At 38.5% G+C, this 24,346-nt stretch overlaps 2 protein-coding genes across 9 annotated transcripts in view; both read right to left on the reverse strand.

Annotated features, from left to right (window-relative positions):
* Positions 1-1,354: 1,354 nt before the first annotated feature.
* On the reverse strand, positions 1,355-17,003 carry coq8aa (coenzyme Q8A, genome duplicate a). Of its 5 annotated transcripts, none has more exons than XM_067481146.1 (17): positions 16,450-17,003; positions 12,143-12,242; positions 11,274-11,347; positions 10,872-11,137; positions 10,582-10,741; positions 10,433-10,499; positions 8,642-8,713; positions 7,718-7,846; positions 6,325-6,410; positions 6,085-6,225; positions 5,649-5,730; positions 5,255-5,348; positions 4,630-4,771; positions 4,161-4,268; positions 3,994-4,059; positions 3,654-3,740; positions 1,355-3,303 (listed from the first exon to the last, which is right to left on the reverse strand). In XM_067481146.1, the coding sequence occupies exons 1-17, from the start codon at positions 16,471-16,473 to the stop codon at positions 3,007-3,009; spliced, it is 1,995 nt and encodes a 664-aa protein (XP_067337247.1). In that variant the 5' UTR covers positions 16,474-17,003; the 3' UTR covers positions 1,355-3,006. The 5 variants fall into 5 exon arrangements, with proteins under 5 accessions (XP_067337247.1, XP_067337244.1, XP_067337243.1 ...); XM_067481143.1 differs by having other exon boundaries at positions 8,648-8,713; positions 10,582-10,777; positions 16,450-16,989; XM_067481142.1 differs by having other exon boundaries at positions 10,582-10,777; positions 16,450-16,989.
* Positions 17,004-17,617: 614 nt separating this feature from the next.
* The window catches only part of itpkb (inositol-trisphosphate 3-kinase B), an 86,577-nt gene continuing 79,848 nt past the window's right edge, over positions 17,618-24,346 (reverse strand). For all 4 annotated transcript variants that reach the window (XM_067481141.1, XM_067481138.1, XM_067481140.1 and 1 more), the window contains 3 exons: positions 22,007-22,108; positions 21,624-21,695; positions 17,618-20,852 (listed from right to left, as the gene is read on the reverse strand). In XM_067481141.1, coding sequence (XP_067337242.1) covers positions 20,643-20,852; positions 21,624-21,695; positions 22,007-22,108 — 384 coding nt within the window. In that variant the 3' untranslated portion in view covers positions 17,618-20,642. The remainder of the gene's footprint in view (positions 20,853-21,623; positions 21,696-22,006; positions 22,109-24,346) is intronic.

Genomic DNA, 24,346 nt, shown 5'->3' on the forward strand with positions numbered 1-24,346 from the left:
TAATATTGACTTGTCGAGACAGAGTCCCACCTATAGGTTTACTTATCTGAATGCACTTCTTGTTGACAGCATTATAAAATAATAGGGCATTTCTTTACAAAGCCATATTAAAATAGTCTTCATTAGCAGGGATCCTGGTGGTTAAGATAATGATGAGTCATCCAAAAAAATCTGGTAAAGCTAGTGTTGCATGTTGTTTTTGCCTTTAAGATTGGTGCCCAGAGTCTGACTGTCCTCTCTTACCAAAAAAGGATTTGTCACTGCTCACTTTGTTTCTGACCACACATCTAGGTGTACACCCCCCCTCCCCCCTTACATTTCCACCATCCTATCCGTAGTGTAAATACACACCACTGTCAAGTTGTTTCCATCTCATCTCAGCAAGCGGCAATGTCTAAACACATTCATGTCACTGAGATGTAACACAGTGACAACACTGAAACTCCAAATTAACTCCGGTTGATATTCACTTGATATCATCACATCATGAAAACAAACCTGCATTCTAATCGCAAAGCATTCACAAAAAAATTACTTACTTCGACTTACTTTTGTTTTTAAACTATATTAAGTTTCGAACTCATGCTCAAGATATTCTGAGGGTTTTCAGTGTTGCTCAGGTGTTTTTGGTATGTGTGAAGCCATTAGGCTCTAGAGGTTTAGATGCACATCTCCCTCCTCTGCTTTCAGGATATACTGAGGCAGAAATGCCAAATTAAAGTCAATTAAGTGTGTTTAAGGGTTTAGGCTGGTTATTGTTGTTTTTTTTTGTTTTTTTTAAGGCTTTGCAAAATAGCTATTGACATGTCAGTGACTGGTTGTAAACACAGCAGTGCCATGTGCTGTGTGCTGAGGTAAATTACAACAAGCTCTCAGTTTAATACAAATATGGCAGCTCTGAATTACTGGGGGGAAAAATGGTGTACAGGATTTTTCGAGCAAGAACAAAAGACAGAAACCTGAAACTTTGTGTACATGTCTATATACATTCACTCACCCTTACCCACTGCATTTCCTGTGTGCATGATTCATTTGCCCAGATGTTTACACGTGTGTGTGTGTGTGTGTGTGTGTGCGTGTTTGTTTGCGTTCATGTCCCAGGCTCACTGCCAGTTCTTCCACAGCTGGCCAAGACATTACTAAATAAGGAAGACACCCTCTGTCTCCCTGTACAGTATTTTTACTCTTCTTCTTTAAACACACGTTACAACCGCTTGACCTAAAGACTATGATACATGGATAAAATCTGGGTTATATACATGTTGAGATTTGTTAGAAAATCAAATCATACCAGTGCTCTAAGGAACAACTCTTACAATGACTGTAAGCCACAAAAACACACAGAGCCACATGATGAAAAGTAGATCCAACGTTTACTCTTTTCATAAAATATCACATCTTTTTGTTAAGAATGCAGTTTGATTAGAAAAAAAGTTTTCACACAGTCTTTAATTGAAATACAAAGTTGAAAAATTTTAGCTAAAAGCCTTCCACTGCAAACTTTAGGCACCTTGTTTTTTTTTTGTTTGTTTTTTTTTCAGCTTTACACAAGAGACCATCATAACTGTGAATAGAATATAGAGAACTCTCACAGTCACAGAGCAGCCAGGTGATGGAGGATTTCACACCAAAGAAGGTGTGGAGATGTCCGGCTTGTGGAAGCAAGGTGAGCCCGCAAGCTGAGCTTGTGCGATATAAGCTTCTTCCAAGCCTGTAGTTCATTAACATTCATGACCGAGCACAGGACAAGTGCTGATGTCGTGTCTTCTTAGAAAGAGAAACATGGATTTCATGTATGTGATTTTTTTTTTTTTTTTGGTGATACTACTGAATCTGAATAATTTCTAACAGTACTAAACCTCTGAGGCATGGTGCTAACAGTTTATTAGGAACCAACTGGAATTCAGTGAAATATCTGACACATATAACCATAAACCATGAGACGTCCTGACAGCTCAAAAAGGGGCAACCATCTCTACTGTAGCTGGAGTTCTGCACACTTTTGTCCCAAGACAAAAAATAAAAAAAAGAAATCATGCCTTGACCAGAGGTTCTTTGAAACAGATCTGGTGATTTAATGACATGTCCACAGTATTGTTTCCCTAAAATGCTAAAAGCTATAAACAGCAACTGATTAGATCAACAGCATTAACTATTGCAAATATGGAGGGTACGTTGATGTGGAGGCTACGGTGTACCAGAAATAATATGAGCGTAGGAAGTTTCAGATTTACTAATTGGCTAAATTTAGCTAAACCCGATCACTTAGTAACACCTTTATTTGAACTCCATTATCTTCTTATCAATATGACAAAAGTTATTTTGCTGTCTAAATTCATGCAAAGCCTAAATTCTTTATGTCTTTATGTTTAATTAAGCTTCCTTCACAAAAAAAAAAAAAAAAAAAAAAAACAGAAATTATATTTATGACCCTGACAAGTTGGTCCTGGTCAACACTGTGACTTATATGTCCTACATACTAACGTAATGCCATTATTTTTCAACTGTGGGTCTGCAATAAAAGTAACGGATATTCCATAGTATCATGGGTAACACCTCTGGCAGTCAACAAGTTCAACAAAACACAGCAATTAAAAAAAAAGAATCAAAAAAAAGAATCATCTTGAAAACATCAAAGAAGATATAAAACTAACATTTTTACATTCATTTTACACCTAAACACAGCAGTTTCTCTCCGTCTTTCTCCCTCCCACCTCTTACCAATCTGTCCTCTTGGCGCCATATATTGGTAAGAGTTTGGCCTTAAATCGCCCATGATACAATGTTGACGCTCCCTTTCAGACTAAGAAATAGTGGTTGTGAAGATGAACCATAACCCCATTATAGTGGGTTGCCCAAAATGAGAGGGCTGAGCTAGTGTTCAGTTATAATTAAAGGACGGAAACCGTAGTTCTTCGTCTTCATACCCTAACCTCTCCATTTACGGCCACATTGCTCTTGGCCCCATTGTCTGTCAATCAAAAACACTTGACACCTGAGACTGACTTAGGCTGAGTGAGGGGGTGGTGTGCGGCCTTCCCAGTACTTCTGATATGCTTTCTGGAACATTTCCTTACACTGCAGCTTTGCATTCAGCCGGGAGCAGATAAGGAATGAGCCGCCCATCTTGCGGTGCAGCGAGTATGTCTCTTCAGGAGGAGGAGTGAGCCGGTGTTTGAGCATCACAGGGATGAGGTTGTGGATTCTCTCTGTGGTGGACTGGCAGCTAAAATCGAAGGTCTCCGTGGAGGCGAAGGCCTCACCGAGGATCATCACCGCATCTACATGGGCACTCACCATTGCCTGGATGAAGAGAGGCAAAAACACACAGCGATACAACTTATACAACCAATGTTCCAATTACACATTTCCAAACAAGAACAGAGATATTTGCCCCAGTAGTAAAATCTAACACATTAATTTTGTCGTGTTCTTAAAGCAAAAGGCACATGGAAAAACACACTCTTATGTTTTTGCTGATCGATTAGTTTAAAAGTGAATGATTACATATACAAATAAAACTAATAATTCAATCATTCAATTAATAAGCAGCGGTGTCTTTGGATTGTTTTTACATCCATTGCAACAATTTACAGACATGATCTCTGAAGTCAAACAGGAGGAATGAATGAGAGAGCGAGAGCGAGAATTACCTTTGACTCAAATCCAGTTAGGAACTTCATCTCAATAGATTTTTTCATAACTCCTTCTCTATCCCCCTCAGCAGCACAACGGATTATCTACAATTACAAACAGATCACCACTGTCTCTAACATAATGTCAATTTGACACACATTTCAGTTATTTATTGTTTGGTCACTGTGTATAATTAAGACATTTCTAATACTGATTTGAGATGCAAGTATGCTTTTGACAACTGAGTCACTGCAATCAAACTAAACTATGTCCATATGTGAATTCAGTACCCTCTTGATTTCACAAAATACCTTTTCTCACGTAAATAAAAAATAAGAAGCAGCCAACTGGTCTTACCTCTATGTAGACATCTGTGAAACTCTGATCAAATCCTCTAGTGGCCCCAAAGTCCAACAGTGCCACCTAGAGAGATCAAATTGTTACTTTTTCATAACTCTTAAATCTCACTGGAACCGACGATGTGTTCAAACTAGTAGACCTATGTTCTCTTTAGACAGACTCACCCTGTGTGTCTGTGGGTCATAGAAAAAGTTGGACCAGTTTGGGTCAGTCTGCATGTATCTGAATTCAAACAGCTCTTTGAGGCACAGTGTCAAGATGTTCTGACAGATCTGTGACAGAAAAAAAAAATACATAGATTCTACTGTGGCAAATAGAATTATAAATATTCATTTTTACATGTCTTCATGCTTGGCTGTGTCTTTCTAGTGAAGTCCAAGGCTAAAAACTAAGGATGAAAGAGAGAAATCTGTGAAAAGGAAATCAAAGAATTGAGCAGCAGGAGAAATAGTAGATAGTAGAAAGAGGCAGAAACAGTTCCTAATTCTGCCACTAGAGACTCATCCATCTATAAGTAGAATTACTGATCAGAAATGAATTAGTTCACGGTCTCTCTCTCTCTCTCTGACAAACAATATCCCACATAAATGTAATCAAGTTCTCATTAATTGTTTAAAGATTCATTAGCTATACCTCGTTCTTCAGCTCTTGTGTGAGGCTCTCAGCCTGGTCCAGAGGAAACCCAGAGACAAGCTCTGTGGTCAGGACATGGCTGCTGCTCAGTTCCTCTATCACTTCTGGCACATAGAAGAACGGATGGTCCTTCAATAGTTCCCTGAGTGAGACATGAATTTATAGTAATACATAGCACATTCATAGTAATAAATCTATTTATCATTTATAGAAAAATCTAGTTATAGTTGGCTGACAATTGCATTAATTCTGACCCTGAACGGCAGATGAAAATTTAATAACTGAAAGCAATAAGCTAAGTATAGAATTGTAATTATGAACCTATATTTGTAAGTGTAACACAAGTCTCTATGTTACTGTGTGTTGTAAATGAGAAACAAGGTGGGACAGCAGAGAAGACAGTGCTGTTAATTTACCAATGGTTGAATAAAAAATTAAATCAGCAACAGAACATAGTGAAGTTAAAATACTTGTTTGACCTGCAAAAACGGTTATAAATTTGAAGTATGCTGTAAACCCTGAATTAGATAAATTGTCGAATACGTAGGATGTCATGCAGAGAATAAGTGACTGTTGACTTTCTAGACTGTGACAAAGCTTTAGTCAAACTTTTGCTAAATAATACCTGAATTTCTTTGCACACTGCGCTTCTCTGATATAGTCACACTCCAGGGCCAGCTCCTTTCTCATTACATAAATAAGATGCTCTGGAAACAGACCTTAAGAAACACAAAGACGAAAACAAGAGGGGAAAACTGTAACACAAGCTATTACAGGACTGTACCATTCTAAATGTTGTTTTAGACGTTTGTAGAAGACAGTGAGGAGCAGAGGAAAGTGTGACACAAGAAGTGAATGTATGAGAACGAATGTATGAGAATGTATGAAGTGTGACACAAGAAGTGAATGTATGACAACCAAGTAAGGGTGAGTGCAGCAGAGCCGCACGTACAGCTGACAGATGAACTGCATGTGTTGTTCCTGTGGGTGAAGTAGAGTACATTTCTGAGAGTGTGTACCTTCAGGCAGGGCATTACTCATATTCAGCACAGTCATCAGGTTGTTTACATCACTGTTTATACTTTGAGCCACACCGGGGTACTAGGGACAAACAGACAATGAAAAAATGACTCATTTTAATTTGATTATCAAAATACTGTGGGAAAAAAAATACTTCCATGTCATTAACATTTCTGTAGTGGGGACACACAAAGGAGAAACTTGAGATTCCGTGTCTTTCTCAAGGACCATATAATATGTGCCCTGGAGGAGCTTGCGACAGAAGTGCAAACATTGGTGGACAACCTGCTCTACCTCTTGAAAAAGTGCTACCCCATGACATATGATCAGCATAGTCAACACAAATTCTAAAAAGCATTTAGTCTGAAATTACTAAGACAGCAATCATAACAGTGATTATGTTATCAACATGAAAATATACTGATCACAGCCCACCTGTATTTTCATAGCCACCTCCCTGCCATCCTTCATCTTCGCAAGGTGAACTTGACCAATGGATGCTGCTGCAAATGGACGCTCCTCAAATGTTTCCAGCTTGTCTCTCCAGTTAGGACCCAAGTCACTGTTTAATGCTTTCTACAGATGGACATAAAACAGCTCATCATATAAATGAACAGACTGTCAGTAAAACAAGTCTAATATGCAGGTAATGTAAAAGAAAGGAAAGAGTCTTACAGTCATTTGTTTAATTGGCATGAAGTCCGCACTTTGTCTAACGCGGTCAAAGATCTTGGCAAGCTGAGGGTTGATGAATGCATCATCTGGCACACACACACACACACACACACACACTATTTGAATAAAAGTTCGTCATGAACAGAAAAAAAAAAAACTCACACACACAATCCTTCATCCTAACTTTAAAAACATCCAAAATCAACAATAACAATTACAATATAACATTTAAATAATATTTTACAGCAACCACTTGAAGCCTAGTCATTACCAGGTTTAATCACAATTAATACTAATACTGCTTGACATTTACAAGCATTGGGTTTAGCTGACATTGCTCGTGATACGAGGAATCACTTTCACAAACTTTATTATCATATTTAAAAATAGTTTTAGATTCTACAAGTGCAACTATTTTGGACTGGTGCTAAAGGGTCCAATGGTTGGACACAATCAGCCAGCCACACAGTGCATTCCTGCCATGAAAGATAAATGTCAACAGTGGGCAAAGACAACTGCTGTGATTTTTATCCTTCACGTTCACTTACTTCCAGTCACTGACAGCATAGTGAAGTGTTTTTCAACCTTCTCTGTATGTAGACGACTTTGACCTTTTTATCTATAATTTAGCAATCAACTTGTCACTACTTCAGAGACAGAGAGAGAGACAGAGAGAGAGACATACAAAGAGACGAAGGAGAGAGAGAGAGACAGAGAGAGAGACAGAGAGAGAGAAAGATAGAAAGAGAGAGAAGCTTTGCCTGTTCTGCAAATACTCACATACATGCACACAAGGTCGTTTCAGGACAGAACCTGATCAGCAAACACTGGGCAGCGGTGTGCTCTTCTCTCCTACTATGCATTTTGCAGTTTACACGTTTACTGCACAGTACTGTACACGTGCCGTAACATATTCAGAACTACATGACTGCCACAGAACAAAGGTCACCATCCAAGGTCAGATGGTAGAGGCAACAACCAAAAACAAAATTAATGATGTGTTTACTGCCGTTACCCGATCAGGCTGCACTTACTCTGTGCCAGGACATTTACTGCAGCAGACTTTCCAGTCTTTAAGTGTTTGCTGTATAATCTGTACACAGATGAGTATTAAAATTAGACTGTAACATATTCTTAGCTTCTGTTATCAGCATGTTTGTGTCTCTGGTAACACATCAATGCTCTGATAGAACATATACGCAAAAAGCAACATCATTAGTGGTACCACAACAATCATCTCTTTATTCTTGTTTTTTTCCTTCTACTCTCTTACATTCAACCTCTTTCTCATTTTACAGGTTGGCTCTCAGCTCTCTTTTCTCATGCCAAGCCCATCTTCTCTGTATCATCAGTCTACTGCTCTTCTTTGTGAATGTGTGCGTTTCTTGCTCACCTTGAATGCTCAACATCTGTCCCAGTTTTAATGCTGCTCCTCTGACTTTGCACAGGGTACTGACGATGCGTTCGGCGTTGGCCTCAGACAGGAAGGGGCTTGAGTCCAAAACTGCCTTTTTATTTTCACCTGAAGCCCGACAAATCAGAAAGGATTTGGGTCAATACACAAAGTGTATGAGTACTGGCTGCTGTTTACACCACATGCACACCCCTAGTTAATCTCTACAGGTGTTGACTATGTAATATTTTGTGTCATGTACAGTGAATCTCTTTGGCACTGATAATTAATTTTAGGTTTAGGGTTGTATTTAATATGTGCTTGAGTTTGCATACAAACGCCAATATGTGTATGCTTCGACTTAAAGAGCATTTGTGTCATTAAGGAATCAGGTAGGGGCTTTAACAATGGTCACACACACACACACACACACACACACACAAAGACAAAGACACACACAGCCTCTTATCCAGGATTAATGTGCACACAAAGATAAACGCCCACAAACAGATGCACAAATGCCACAGATTTACGCCCATACGCTCTGTTTTAGCATTAGCTGAGTCACAGTACGGAGCAGGAATGAATGTTTAGGTGACAAGTTCATGAGAGAAGCAACGTTTTTTCCTCCTCTTCTTTTTGCTATGTTGGCATACAACAAGTGTGTTGGATTGAAATAAGCATAAAGCATGGATACTGACAATAAATCCATTTTTACAGTGGTGCAGTTCAACATGACAGCAGTTGCAGAGGTTTAATATGAACAACAAATCAATTGAAACGTCTGTCTTTACAGGGACAAAAACTTGAATACTAATAGCTGCTGTGTCACAAAAAATATGTTGATCCTGTTTTTTCTGTATCAAATCAATATTAAAATGCATTCAGAGCAACTGTATGCTCTGAATGCATTTGTACAGTTACCTGCACCTTTGTGTCCGATTGTCTTCTTGGCAACTTCTGCCAGGGCTCCAATACCCAAACCAACAGCCAGACCTGATAGGAACAAAGACAGAAACGGTCAGACAAAAGCAATTAGAATGGACCAGCTTATTAAATGTAACTATTATGCAACAGAAGATAAAGGCACTTTGATCATCTCAACATAATGCACTGGCAAAACAGGGACTGAGCAGGCGGAAATTAAACCAGTCATAAAACTATGTTATTAAGTTGCTGAACTATGTAATGCTCTGAAAAGTTTGAGTACTATTTCAGCAGCTAACGAAGAGAAAAAGTAAAACTGCACGAGTAGGGGATTGTTTGTGAGCACGTTTCTCCATGTTACGTAATGGAGGATTACATAATCAGTTAGTCAGCAAGTCTCCGAAGAGTCAGATCTGAGATGCATTACTAAATGCAGAAATTTGGGCACAGCTTGCTTCAGTGGTTTGTATATACAAGTTTCTTCACTTGCCAAAAACAGGTCATAAACTCTACTGTTGCAGACAGGTTGGCCCAGAGGGAGGAAGTAAATGTGTCTGAAGTTTTGCTGAGCACATGTGTGTTACCTTTTCAATTTCTGCCTTTAAGAATCACTTTGCTGCTTCTTTCGGGCCTAAACAGTATTATCTAACTCCAGTTAAAGCAATGGTAAAAACATAAGCAAAATAAAAAAGATTAACTTGACTAATGCCCTCAATGAATTTTCCCGGACGGTGAAGGGCAAACCAAGTTTATATTTCTCCACCACCTCCCCTCCTCTGTTCAACACCTAAATGTCACCATTGTCAACATGCTGTATAAACCCAGCGCTGCCCTTTGTTTCTCATTGACTGTGTTTACATGCACTTAACTAACACGGTTGCAGTCAGCTTTCTCCAGTGAGCTGATTTCTAAACTCTTTTGTAAACAAGAAACTCAATTTCTGCAATCGGGCCGGGGGGATATAAGAAAGTACATCTGCGCAGGTAGATTTCTGCTGCAGCGTGCTGATTCTTCTATGTAAATGCATATCTTTCATTTGTTTGGAAAGATCTGCAGCTAAATTCTGCTGCATATTTGTGTGGAAGGCGACTCTGACTCATTTGAGACTCTGGGTCTAGTTTGAAACAGTTTATGTCCTCCCTCACCCTGTTATTGTAGCTTTTCTGTATAAACTTTATGTCACCTGTTACCTTCATCCATCAACTGTCTGAAATGAAACTACAAGCTGCTAATGTGTTACTCCAGCTTTGTACATCAGAAAAATAACAGCCACACAACCGAAGACATGTGGATTGCAAATGCCTTTCAGCAGTGTTTACAACTGCTACACTGAAATATATAACAACTTGAAAACATGAACAAATTTTATTTGAACTCTATGTGAAGTCTTCCTGAACTCTTCCTCAGGCTGTTAGTGTCTAACCTGACAACAAATGTGCACAAGAGCGCAGGTTCTTTGTTATAATATCTTGGGAAGCTTGATTTAGTTTGTAGGTCAAAGTTTTATTTATGCGAATGTCCAAGGTGACGCTTGATGCTCATGTCATTCTCCAGCAAACTGTGTATTTTCCCTTCTGGGTAACTGTTTTGAAATTCAGACATACCTATACAGTATATGTGTAACGAAGGGTGTTTTCAGGCTTATCATCCTATAGACCTTGAGCAGGTCATTGATTGACACAACACTGCCTACGTTAAACCTGGTGGAATTCACCAACCAATTTTCATGTCACATATATTATCAGGATATAAATTCAGACACAAAATGAAAGAGATGTATTACTGTACCTCCAAAGTTGGCCAGTCTGCCAAGGCGAGTCACTGGCACCTTCCTCTCTCTGGATCTCTCACTCAGCTAAAGAAGGAACAACAATAATGATCGTTTTATATTAAAATCTGAGAATGTGTAGCAACAAGAATTTAGGAACAGGAATTACCATCTGTTTGTGTGGTTTGATCTCAGCCCTTTTGCTCTGTCTGGCTTTCTCAATGTCTTCAGCTGTCAGTCCCCCAACTGTGGATGGGTCCTGATGGTAGCTCCTGAGCTGACTGATTGGATGCTGACAGTACAACTGTCTCCACGTATGTCTGGTCAGACTGTGGTTGTAGAGATGATGGTGTACAGTAAAATGTCTGCCACACACAAAGTAAAAAAGATTATTTTATTCATAACAACAGCACAAAAACTATTTAGGGTAGAAGCACCTGAAAAGCAGGCTGTTTGTACCTGGCATCCTTGTGGTACGATCTTGTGTGTCCACTAAACTGTTTGCTGGGATCTTTGTATCCATCAAACAAAGACTGTTTTCCACTGACATGGTTCGTCCCTGCGGTTGCACTGTGAGGGGCTGTTGCATCAGCACTCTTACTTGAGGGATCCACTGTGAAGTCCACACCTTCCTCCCTGAACTCTGAAGCTGTGAAAGCACTCTCATCCTGACTAAAGGCAGATTCTGGCTCCGAAGCGGAGGTTTGCTGCTGGCCAGACAGCTCCTGCAAAGACAGAAACACATATGCGGATTTGCACAATCAAAATCTATGGAAAACATTCTCTTGACAGTAAATGTAATGTACAATTCTTTATTTATGATATCAATTCACACAATAATATTTACACATGGTCACACACCTGCATCTTCGTCATGGCAGCAGAGAAACCTTGTTCTGCAGCTGACTGGACACTTTGGACTGCAGCACCAACACCTGGTTCAACAGTGTTACAAACACAGAGGGAAAAAAATAGAACATTTAAAACTGTAAAGTGCAAAGAATTTGGGTTTTGGTCCGTAAATACCTGGTAACAAAAAACATGAGGTGTCAGACTTTGTTTAAGGCCTACTAGTGTTATTATTTTTACTACCCAAGTTGACAGCAGTAGTGGGTCTTAGTCTAATAGTAGTAGCACTACAAGTCCAGAAAAGTGGAAACAAATGATTCGTTGGAATTTCTATATGCAGTACTACTCTGGACAATTTAGGACACATCTTCTGATTCTCAGAATGTTTCTTACCATTATTTTTTACATGGTCAATTAATACTGATTCCGCCTAAATGAGGACACAAAGTGATGGAATATGTGGTGGCAAACATGTGTTTAAAGTTAAATTCAGACTTCTAGCCCATTTTTTGCTTTGATGACAGCTTTAAAACTATCAGAAAATAAGTGTAAAGCAGCCTTGATTGGAACTCACCAGGAATACTGCTACGTATTAGCATACATTTGCCTTCAACCTACAGGCTGAGCTAGCCACAAATCAGGTTAGCAATCCTACTGGTTTCTGTGCAGTTACAACTCTTTCTCAAAGACACTTTGTAGTAACACTGCATGTAAGGCTAATATGAGCTACTAAGCCAGTTAGCTAGTTAAAAGTATGAGCTTAAATCACTTTAACACAAAGGTTAAGGAGGCAGTTATGGGGAGTTCCAAGACAAAACGCTAAATTTTCTGAGTCCCACAAGTCCTCAAATTTGGGAAGCACATGAGCAGGATAAACTTACCAGTTCCACTGCGCAGGGCATTGGTCTGCGTCTCTACAACAGCTTGACTCAGCTTAGCTAAACCCCGCATAAGATAGATCATATCACCTGCCATGATGGACTAGAGACAGAGACAAGGAGACAAAACACGGAGAAATGCGTCAAAATCAACATTAGTTAGGCCGCATCTCCTTCCATATATAAGCGGGACTGATAGTTTAAAAAAAAGGGGTCAGGTAACTTTTCTGTAATTCTGTAAGACGCTGACTTTACTAGGTTAAGTGCTTTGAGATTATTAAAAACATTTGACATTAATCTGTCAAAAATGTTAGAAGACAAAGATGGACAAAAAGGCAAATGGCAAATCCCACACACACACCTGTCAAATCTTGGGACGACTTCAATATTGAGTCTAAAAATACTCATGACCTCCATTCCCTGTGTTCATGCACACGAACACTGTGCATGGGTGGAAGCTGTGAAGAAATCTATGTCGTCCAGGAATCGGATTTAAAAGCGTCACTGGAAACCTACACAGAGGCTTTCAAGAGTCGCTGCCTGTCACCCGTTTTAACTATTTCTAGGGACAAGAGAATGTGAGAACACACATATTTGTGCACACGGTTTGCTGTCCCACCGCACCTCTCTGCAACTGGTTGGTTCCTACTAGGGCCCAAAGGTTCATTAAATGCTAAGAATATTACACCTAATTTGTAAGAAATAATCTCGTTTATCCTTTGCTGATTATTCTAAGAATTATCACACATTTTGTTTAAAGGTGGTGTGAAGTTTGTAAATATGCAGTGAATATGCATCCCCTCTATTTAAAATGGTTTAAAATAGTTTAAAAATGTTCATTAATATAACATTTAATGCCAATGAAACTAGCATATGTTGTTTCATCAGAGATAATTAATTTTTAATAAAATGATCTAAAAGGGAAATTTTGCACTGATAGCTTTTTTTTTATTTCACTATTCTCTACCTTAGTTTTTTTTTTATTAATTCCTTTATATTTTATATTTTTGATGATATAGGAACATTTGTACTAGCTGAACGTGCATCAATAGGATGTTGATAAAAAACAAAAAATAACAATCGTGGTTTACCATTTTTGCCATTTCAAAATAAAAGGAATACATTTTTTTGCACCCATCAGTGAGCAAAGGTCCAATAGGGAAAGACATAAAAGTCAATTTCCTCTACGTTTTTTCTCCCAAACTCTTTTCTAAACACAGCACACAATACATTTCTCTGTTTATTGGTGTGTTACAGGTGCTGCTTTGTGGGTGTGACAACAAGCTTCAACACAGCTCGGCTGGGATACGGGCCAATGGAAAAAGCTGTTGCTGGAAGAGTCAAAGCAGTGTGTGGCTGTGTGCGTGTGCGCGCGCGCGTGTGTGTGTGGGCGTGTGCATGCGTGTGCGTGTGTGCGCACTGTAGCGCACATAGCCAATAGGTCTGTATGTGGGTCATCCATCTTTCTTTGGGGCAGCTTAGCTTTTTCAGAAAGTGGACAGAAGTCCAGACGTGGGCTTGCAATCGCCACACAAAGGCCCAATAGCTTAAGAAAAGTATTAGTGGACAAAGATTATTAGGAAACATTACATGCGCTAACTTTTTGTCCTACCAAAACATAAATGACACAAACACATATGTATGATAGAAATAATGTAGCTACAATTAATTTGGTGCCCTTCTGAAAACACAATGCATTTGTGTGCTCCATACTTTATAAAGCTTCGTCGTGTATTGCTGCACTAAGATTCAGGATTCAACTGCGAATGTGATGAATGCCTTCAGAAAACAGAGATCCCTGGGGCACAAATACTGTTTCTTGCTAAATGTAATTTATTGAGCAACTTCCCATTTGTCAGCATGGGTGTGTGTCCTTTCAAGGTGCCAGCAAGCATCTTTACTTTTCTGTTATAACAAACCTAAAACCTTAGTAAATGTAACTGAGGCAAGAAGGAAAACTGAAAGGTCACTTTTGATGTCAACAAGCACCATAAGATAACTGTGAAAACATGTAGACTCTGATTACACATGATACTGTATGCCCGAGAGAATGCACATAAACACTCCTAAGCCTCAGCTGCTGTCTCGGCTCTACTGACGTTTCTGCACAAGCTGTTGACTCACTGCTATGAAAATAGCTCCGCTGTGACACAGCCCGAGTGGGATTCGGCACTGATCAGCCAGTGGACTGGGGTCAGAATGGCCACTCTGACCATTAGGCAGCAAGCTGCGACGCATTGCTTGTTCCGAAACATGTTGATCATAGCCAAGAGTAAATCTGCGGTAATTTGTGTAATGTCGGGGGTGACCGGTATATCTCGGAATCCTGCTCAGCACACCCCAGGCTTACCCAGCTGCCCGTCACTGCCCTCAAAAAATGCGCCTGAGGCAACTGTGGAAAATGTTTCCTTAATTACTGCGTAGCCTTGAGCCACCACAGCAGCAGAGTCACTACTACTAATAGGGGAAACGTGAGCTAAACCATGTTTCCTGAAGCACTGCAAAACAGGAGAGAATCTGTACTTCATGTCAGTAAATTACCCATAATACATAATTCTTGTACAAAGAAAACACAATCACTAGAAACATGTATTGTGGCTGTTTGATCCATTATAACACCGTATTAGATGTATTTATAGTAACTGCGGCGCTGTCTGTTTATAGAGGCAGTTTGACAGAGACAAACAATATAAGAACGTTAGTAAAAATGGCTATTTGTTTGTATATAATGTTAATATTTACTCTCACAGAAAGGATAATATACTTTTTTATAGTTGTTCCTTCTTTATTTAGTTTTTAAATTTTTCTATCAGTATCAATTTGACAACATTTTTTAATTGCCAAGTAAATAACATAGGAAACTGTTTTGAAAAGGACTTAATAAATTTGGAAATTAAGAAAACTGTGACGGCTTTGTTCTGGGTCTGACATAAATCGTGTTTTTGTTATTTCTGTGCTGACATTTGTTGTTACTGATTGACTGTCATAAAGAACCATGGTGATAAATCTCTGATAAGCACATATCAGTCAAGCAATTCATTCACATACTCATGTTTGTCAAATATAGACATGCATATGTTCGCTCGCAGGACTCACTTTTTATTTATATGTTTCACATTAAAACAACTTGTAGTTATTGTATTCAATTTCATCATTTTGTCATCATTTTGTCCCTGGATAAATTTAACACATTCACCCCAAAGGGTCTGAGGAGCCTTACAGCATACACAGTGTAGAAGTACAATTTCAACAGTCCATGCAACTGTTCCCAAAGTTGTCAAGTGATTGTGAACTCAAATGAAAAAAGGAATCTGAATATTCCACCGTTTCATGTCACAGGGCCAAACACTGCTCCAACAGGACACGAATGAATTCACTTCTCATCTATCAAAGGCACTTTCATAGACTGGCAGTGTAGTCAGGGAAGCTACTACAGTTTCGTTCCTCTTTGTTAGAGTTGGAGCACACGAGTACTTCAAAGTACTACAAAACAGCCCATTTCAAAGGTTTGATTATTAACTTCCTCGTGTGCATGCAAACGTTGGCCACGCGACTGCATCAACAAACACCACGTCGTTAACCTAAACTGTATTAACGGAGCGCAGTAAATCCTTTGCATAAATGTGTATAAATCACGGCCGTTGCAGCGGGTTTAGCAAAGTTTGCGGAGAAAGCAGCGAAGGCAGCAGCCATGGGAGGAGCAGAGGGGGCAGGATTGTGCCTGTCGGAGCAGTTTGAGGTCGAAGCAATCGTGAAGGGGAGATGATCATAACAGCACTAAGCACAAAATGCTGACGCTCTGGACACATATGTTAGCTAACGCATGATAATGTGGAGGAGCATGTCAAATACTCACCTGCAGCTGTGGTGCTCGATGTTTTGTTTCCCCAAATCCGACGAGGTCAACTTGACGCAAGCAACGCCTTTATTTAAAGCCACGATATAAAGAACAGATGGTTCCTTATATCCCGTGAAATGCAGCAGTAGTTTTTTTACGGGACGCGGTTTGCTAGCAGCATGAGCTGCAAGATGTCTGAAGTTCACCCTCTTCCTCCTGCTGGCAGTATTTAATCCAGTTTGTCTCTCTGACACGAGGTCAAACCTTATTTACCAACTTCGCACAGCAGCCAGAGCCGCGTATTGACGCAACCCGCTCATATCTGCCCCCACTCCTCTCCCCGACTGTTGTGCAACACACACAATGTCTAAGTGTGCACAAAACATGCACAGCAAGCTCTGCGTTCACGTACCTAACAAAGAGCTGGTGCTTTCTGCAGATGTTCGTGTGTATGTTTTCAACTGCAATGTACCTTCGTATTCGCCCCCGGGATCATTACAGTAATCCTGCTCCAAATTTAACCCGACCTCATTTTCCCACGTCCATAGATGTAGGGCGGCCAAGCTGCAGCACTTCATTTACAAACGGCTCTGGGTTTGGGCCTTATGGTCTACTGACAGCAGGGGGCGGGGCTATAAAGGTGTTCCTGGTTGGTTCAGGCATGAAAAACAAAGTGCTACCCTGTGCTGCTTTACTAAACTTGACTGGTCGTTATTAACAATAAATTTCACTTTTACAAGGCGTTGATCGGCATGAAAAGGTGTTAACAGATGCCGCATTAAAACACAACAACTTGAAAGTTGTCGCCCAAAGCAAATAAAACGTACCTGGAACGTGAAATGAGGCTCTGCTGCCATCTAGTGTTGATCCCGGTGGTGGAAGAACTACGTATATGTATGTTAAAATGAGGTCTGCATTGAAGGTATTTGCTGTAAGTAAAAGTGCCAAATCATTTTCAGCTAACGATAGGATCAAAAATAAAATCTAAAATATTATGCAGAATGACTCATATTAAGAGACCTGCATTTCAGGTGGTAACAGGGAGCTACTTTATCATGCAGCTACCTAGTTTGTGAATCAAATTACCCCCAGGATATCAAAAACTTTTCTTTTATCTTATCCCCTAATAATAAATCACAAGTGATTGGATTTTGTATTATCTGTTTGAATCTAAGCCGTATATGCAACAATCATATAAATGTAGTGCAGTAAAAGTACATATCCTCATAAAATTAAAAAGCCCATTATTTCTGACAGTTATTTAACCAAATAAGCCCTATTAAGATTATAAATCTATTTTGGATGGGCGAAAAGGTTAGTATTGGCACACACACACACACACACACAAAAAAAAAACCAAGTACCTCACAGCTGCAGTTAAATAAGATATTTAAGTAAATGTACTTCAGTTTCTTTCTACTACTGGTTATTAGCAATTGACAGAGAAGATTCTAGTGAATGTTTGTTTCAGAAATATTATGATATTATAATTTTTAGTGTAGTGAATTGCTATTACAAAAGTTTTGATATCAAAATTATATGTATTTCTAGAAGACGATAAACTAAAAAAAAAAAAATTAGGCTGATACGTTGATGTCTTTCTACAATGTCAATGAAGTGACAGCAGAGTGCGCTACATGTCCACACAACCCCATGTTATTCAGCTTTGTGTTATGTAAATAAAGTTATAGCTTTTCCCAGTTTCCACGCTAAATAAACTCTATCACCCTGTAAAGTTAACACATTTCTTTTCAAATTGTATAATATCAAATTTAGTTCTTAAATTACCCAAACAGAACAAAACAAAACAAAAAACCATTTACAATCAAATCACATCTTTGCTCTGTTTGTCTATTGACAACCTCACTGCGTCCCTCAATCATGTCCTTTCTTTTCCGCCTTCTCCGGACGCAGCTGTTGTTGTGGACAGGTGTGATTTGAATGGTAAATGAACCTCATGCAAACGAAGCAATTAATGTGGCCAAGAAGCAGAAGGAGCATGTGGTCAGTGAGAGTTTCCTCAGGTCAGCTTCATAAAGGGCTGCGTCTTTGCATTTGAAAGTTCCTTTAGTGCATTGTGTGTTTTCTACTAGTTTAAATACAGGTTGATCAGACTGCACTGATTTCCTTGACATCGGGGAACTACATAGACAGATAGATCCCACCCACATTTAACATAAGCTTAAATTACAAATGCAAGCAGCAATACACACATTCTAAAAGGAAATATTGACACAAATAGAAGCTGGCAAAAAACCAGAATCACATACATACTAGCAACTGTAAAAACAGCTCAGATGGTTGGTCCTAATACATTAGTTTGTGATTGAGCAATACACTAATCAGCTTTCTTTTTTAGCTGAGATGATGATATACACTACAAATATTACACACAAATCTGTAGATAAGATAAAAGCTAACCAATGCTGGGGGACTACCTAGTATCAGGCAACAAGTGGAAACAGCTGGTCATAAAATAATCATCCTATCTCTAAAGTTCACTTAACATGTTATAGTGTTTTTGATTAGTTAAGAAACTTTCTCCCCTATTTCTTCCTGATGCTAAGCTATGGTAAGCAGCTGCTTTATGGTTATGCTGTATATTTAGCGTAGAAGAGAGTAGTCTCACTCTGAACAAGAAAGCTAATCAACACATTTCCTGAAATGTTGAATTACTTTAACAAAGCACTGCCCAGAATTACAGTCAGTCTCTTTGTCTGATTACTGTCACTGCACACATTAATAACAAACAATGACATTTTAAACATATCGTGAAACCTACACACTGTTTAGTTTTTATTGTTCATCAAGAACCTGTTACATTATGAGAGATGTTTTTCCTCCGGTGTCTGCATTTCCGATTCAAATAAATGGCTGTCATCTGAAAGTCATCGTTTCTACAGCTTTGCCGGCTGATCTCGATGTCAGAAGCCTACCCCACAATTTAACTTTCACTCATACTGTAACACATGCTTGAGGAAAAAACCTCACAGCCCAGAAACTAAATTGTCACAGTATCCCGTTAACAAAAAAAAAAAAAAAAACAATAATATAATGTTATAAATAAAAACAAGTAAACTACAAATGAAGCCCAAACGTTAAGAGAATTAATAAACATGCACCCTTGTAAGACTAAGTATACAAACCCACAATTAAGACTAGGCGCTAAATCCATCATTACAATAATAGGTAGAAAGATATTTTCAGCTGTCTGACTTGGCTTTGTAACGTCAAGGCACTCTATAGCTTAAATAAAATTGTTCATGGCTGTAAGTGTTCCACAGGGTTTGACTAAAATAATGTTAGAATTAAAAACTACATCAAACATAATTAATCTTACTGTACAGTGTGAAAATTCCCAACTAAGTGTAAGAAGGGTCATAAGTGTTTGGCCTTGGAAGTATTATGAACACCATGCTGCCTGCAAATATGTTACATGTGAGTCAGTGTCCTTCATAACAAACTGAAACTACTGTGAGATGTCTAATTCAGCTCCACCTAAATGCCAGTTATTGCCAGATTATAGTGGAGCAAACATGTTTGCCACTGCAAACCCCAATGAGCAATTTACAGAATCTAGCCTCTGTCTCTGGCTTTGAGTGTGACGGCTTAAAACGAAAAGGGAAAAAGAGCTTAAAGACTAGTTTTGTATTCCACTGTAAAACACACCTAAAATCATGTTTTGATGAGTAAAACCACACCCAACTGTATAATCACTAACAGTGGAGGTGCCATTAAGTGCAGGTAGTTTTAAAGGAACAGCCAACGTGCTGTTATTATAGAAAAGAGAGACAATCTAATCAAACAGAGTGCAGTTCCACTAAGACCTCTGATTCAACAGAGGTGCATTTTTGTGGAGTCTGGAAACAAGGTAGATATTTAAAACGAATAGGTCCCAAATTACTGACATTAAATGTCAGTATAGTTTATTTAAATCTCTGCATCTGCAAAGTGTAGAAGCCCAATCACTTGCTTTTGGACATGGGGGATTGGAGTCAGAACTCTTCCCACACAGCCAAACACCCCTCAAAAAAATGAGAGGTGTTTGGCCTTTTCATGGGATTTGTTCAGAATAACAAAAATATAGCATATCCTTAGATTTATTCATCGATATGGATGACACAATCCATTTTTTATGCTTTTAAGCTGATCATTTCTAACTAGAAATTATGTCTTGTCCATATAATGCATGCAGAAATATATTTTCTTCACTGCAGTCACTTTGACCTGTCCTACTGCAAAAGCACAGGTGTAACAAATAGCATTCATGATATTCCTCATGCATGTTCATGGGTTTCTGGAATATCTACTAATGTTATTAGTTCCACCTGTTTTTCCTGCTGTGACATGTTAAAATGTCTGCTGTAAAGAAGGTAGAGAAAGGCCTGTCCTCGAGTCGAAAAGGAAAACAAAAGAATGCTACGAATGAGGAAGAACTAGGTTGTGAATCTTCACTGGATAAAAATAAAGAGGCTCTATCTGTCAGTGACATGGCCACATGCTGTTTTGGGATGTTGTGGCTTCTAACAAGTGGACAACCGTCTGTCAAAGAGTCCTTGAGGAAGTCCAAAGTATTCCCTACCAAGTGTTCCCCAGAGAAATGAAGAATGAATGGAAGTGGTTGTTGTCAGTCCAATGTTAATTCGGATAAAGGAAAATAACTCTTCAAGTCTCAGAATTCACCATGGATGAAATAATGTCCACCAAACTATCAAGTCCAAAAAGGTAGCCATCTTCTCTGTTGCCCTCTATCCAAGATGCCCGATGGGTTAGTTCCTCCCCATCAGGTAGAGGCGTGGTTTTCCCAAAGTCGATCATCCAGACTTTGGCCCTTCTCTTGCTGTCATGAACAAATAACAAGGAGCTGCCGATCACCTGCAGAGTCACAGAGAGACAGAGGCCATGAGTAAGAAAATAAGAAATAGTCAATAAGTCCTCTCTTTTTTTACTCAACATTACGTGTTTGTTTGCATCTTTTAAAAACTTGATCTCGCTTCCTGTTTTGTGACACCACCTACTTACATTCATGTCTGGTATGTTTATTTGTATCTGTGTGACTGTGACACCGGTTGTGTGAATGTTGTCAGAGCCGTTTCTGACCATTTCACTTGAGAACATTTGCTATGTACATAAACATGGCATACGGGTGCGTTTGCGTCACTGAGTTACTGTCACTAAACAGCCCTTACGGTAATTACTAACGTACATAATTTACATGTAATGTATTATGCTGAGGCCAGTTTACAAAGAAAGAAATATTAAAACACTTATTAAAACAAGTCCACATAAACACATATGCCTTAACATTTTGTGCACCCAATTTGCAATTGTTTGCTACTGAACAATGAATCTAAAACTTTTCACAAGCATAAAAAAATACCCAGTGTAGCAAAAGTAAACAACAAATCTGAAAATAACCTTGTATTGCTTAAAACCCACACAGTGGTTTTGTTTTCTGGTAATACATTTTTATTTATTTTTTCTACTTAGTATTTAACACACATTTTTTGTCATAATGTTTTTATGAATATAAGTTGACTCATAAGTGATGCAATTTATGTTTGATGTATATATGTATGTGTAAGAGTAGCACCAACATGAAAGCAGCAGTACAACAGTTCCCATCAATGGACAAGTGGCTATTACCTCGTGGGTTTTGAAGAATGGGGACGTCTCCAGAGTGTCTCTGATTTCCTTCAGCCTGGATAGATAAGAGATCTGGAAAGTAAGCACATAATGCTTTGTTTTATTTCATTCTTCGGCTTCTGCCCAATTCTGAAACAGACTCTTAGACTTTACAAGAACTGAGCTGCAGAATGGTTCAATGAGCAAACTCAACTCTTAAGTAAAACATTTGATTTCCTGATCCTGATGCTTTATGATTAAAAGAAGGGTGTAAGCAAATTTTAAAAATGTGATTTTAATAATTCCTTATTCATCTCTGACAAATAAAACATAAAACATGCTTATAAATGTAGACATATAATGTGTGTTTGTTAAAACAGACAGTACAATACAAACATATTCACCAGTATGTCCTTATTTCCTTTGACAAAGTCGTCAAAGGCTAAAATAACTTGCTCTCTCGTCTTTGTCTTCTTAAAATCTCTGTTCACTGTACCGTCCTCCTTCTACATAGGAGAGGAGAGGAGAGAAAAGGCCATCAGCATGACAAATGTCATCTGACTTCACAGTCATATGAGAGGTCAACATAATGATGATGATGTAGTATGGTATTATGTATAGTAATTTTGTGTTAATGACGTGTTAATGACGTAACATTCAGGCTACGAATGGGAACATTGGGGTTGATAATAATAATAATATTAATAATAGCTTTATTTATAAAGCACTTATCAAACAAAGTGCTGTACATTAAAAAGGAAAATAAAGATAAATATAAATAATAATTAAATAAATAAAATCAGGTTAAATATAAAATCATAAATCTTAAATATAAAATCCAAGACAAGCACAAGGTAAAATACATCAAGTTATATAGACAGAATACACTATTTATACTAAAACCAGAATCTCACATGTCAGGAAAGGCAAACCTATAGAAATGCGTTTTCAGACAGGACTTAAAAGATGACACTGAGTCAGACTGCCTGATTTCCTCAGGCAGGTTATTCCACAGTTTTGGAGCCATGATGGAAAAGGCTCTATCCCCCTTGGTTTTTAACTGGGAAGTTGAAACAGACAACAATCCACTGTCTGACAAACTTAAATTTTGTAATGGCACATATGGAATTAAATGATCAGAAATATAGGATGGCACTAAACCATGCAGTGATTTATAACTAATCAGTAAAATCTTAAAATTTATCCTAAGAGTAACAGGGAGCCAATGTAGAGATGCAAGACAAGGTTTAATGTGGCTGAACTTCCCGGTTCTGGTCAGGAGCCTCGCTGCTGAGGTCTGAACAATTTGTAGGCGTTTCAATTGTTTTTGGTGAAGTGAGGGGCAGAGGAAGGGAGGAGAGGAAAGAGAAGAAGCAGATAGAAGGAAGAACAAGAAAACATGAGCAAACAATTGTTGGTGGAAAGGAAGCAGGGAGGGAAATATATTTTTAGAGTTTTAGACTTAAATCAGGGCAGGGTCACCATAGTTGGATATAACAAACTTTTTTTCTTACAAATTTCTATTTAATTTCTGTGGCCTTTTGACAAGCTGATACAGCATCTGAAATTAGCTTTATTAATGATTCATCTATTACATTTTATTAGCTGACCATTTATTTTATTACAATTAACCAATTGATTTATTCATTTCAAATTCAGAAGTTTTGAGAAACATCTGATTAAGTAGTGTTTTACACTCATTTCTTTTATAAAAGCCTGACCTGTGGTCTGACATGTGTAACCTCACAAGCTGACCTAACAAGAAAAAATAAAAAAATAAATATTATGCAAAGAAGCATGATAAAAAATATTTCATCTACTGGTAAAGAAAAGAATCATTTGTATTAGATAAACGTCCATTAATATTATATTATGTTCAGGGTGAGCTAGCATCTCCCTACATGAATACACATCCAGCTAGTACAAATGTTCAAACAAAGTTACGTATAAAAACAATATTAAAAAACTATATTGGTGCAAGAGTTTGCAATTCCCTTGATAAATGAATAATAACTCTAACTCTAATAACCCGCAATTTATTTCTGAAAACTTGCCAAATGTGTTCTGAATATTACTTTGACAAAAAATATTTGTTCTACTTTTTTACCATTTCAAGATAAGGGAATGCAAACTTTTGCACCCAACTGTAGCCATAGTACAGTTGAGCAGCAACAGAAACAGTACCAGGAGTGGAAGGCAACCAATTGGTTGATTCAGAGTGGAATCAATGAGCTTTTCTTAATCTACTTGCTGCCAGGCAACAAAGTACTATTTGGAAAATATTGGAGACAAAAGTATTTTTCCCTTTATGGTTCATGTCCGAGCACAGCTACGGCACACACACACACAGGTTCATATTTCTAATGTTGTTAGGAGTTTCATCAACATAATGCATTCCCTAGCTCCTTACCCTAACCTTCACAACTACATACCTAACTCTAATCTTAAAGCCAAGTTTAACCCTTAAACATGTCCTCTCTTCACTAAAAGGTCCTAACTTGGTTAGGAAAGATTTTTCACCCCTAACTAGGTAAAAAACACAAGCACACACACACACGCACGCATGCACGCACGCACGCACGCACACTGATGTCCTTATATAGACACAACACTCAAATAAAGACAGGGACAGAGTCGTGTGTGTGTGTGTGTGTGTGTGTGTGTGTGTGTGTGTGTGTGTGTGCAATGTCAGTGCCAGATGTCAAGGCCTATAGAGCTGCCATGGACAGGCGTCTTGCATGACA

Source organism: Channa argus, chromosome 17 (genome assembly GCF_033026475.1).
Source record: "Channa argus isolate prfri chromosome 17, Channa argus male v1.0, whole genome shotgun sequence".
Lineage (NCBI taxonomy): Eukaryota > Metazoa > Chordata > Actinopteri > Anabantiformes > Channidae > Channa > Channa argus.

Coding starts and splice junctions, on each gene's coding strand:
- coq8aa (XM_067481142.1), bottom strand. CDS start 16,473: ATGATCCCGGGGGCGAATACGAAG. Junction 5,349..5,648: donor GAGTAATGCCCTGCCTGAAG/GTACACACTCTC, acceptor GTGTTTCTTAAG/GTCTGTTTCCAGAGCATCTT. Junction 3,741..3,993: donor TCACAGATGTCTACATAGAG/GTAAGACCAGTT, acceptor TTGTAATTGTAG/ATAATCCGTTGTGCTGCTGA.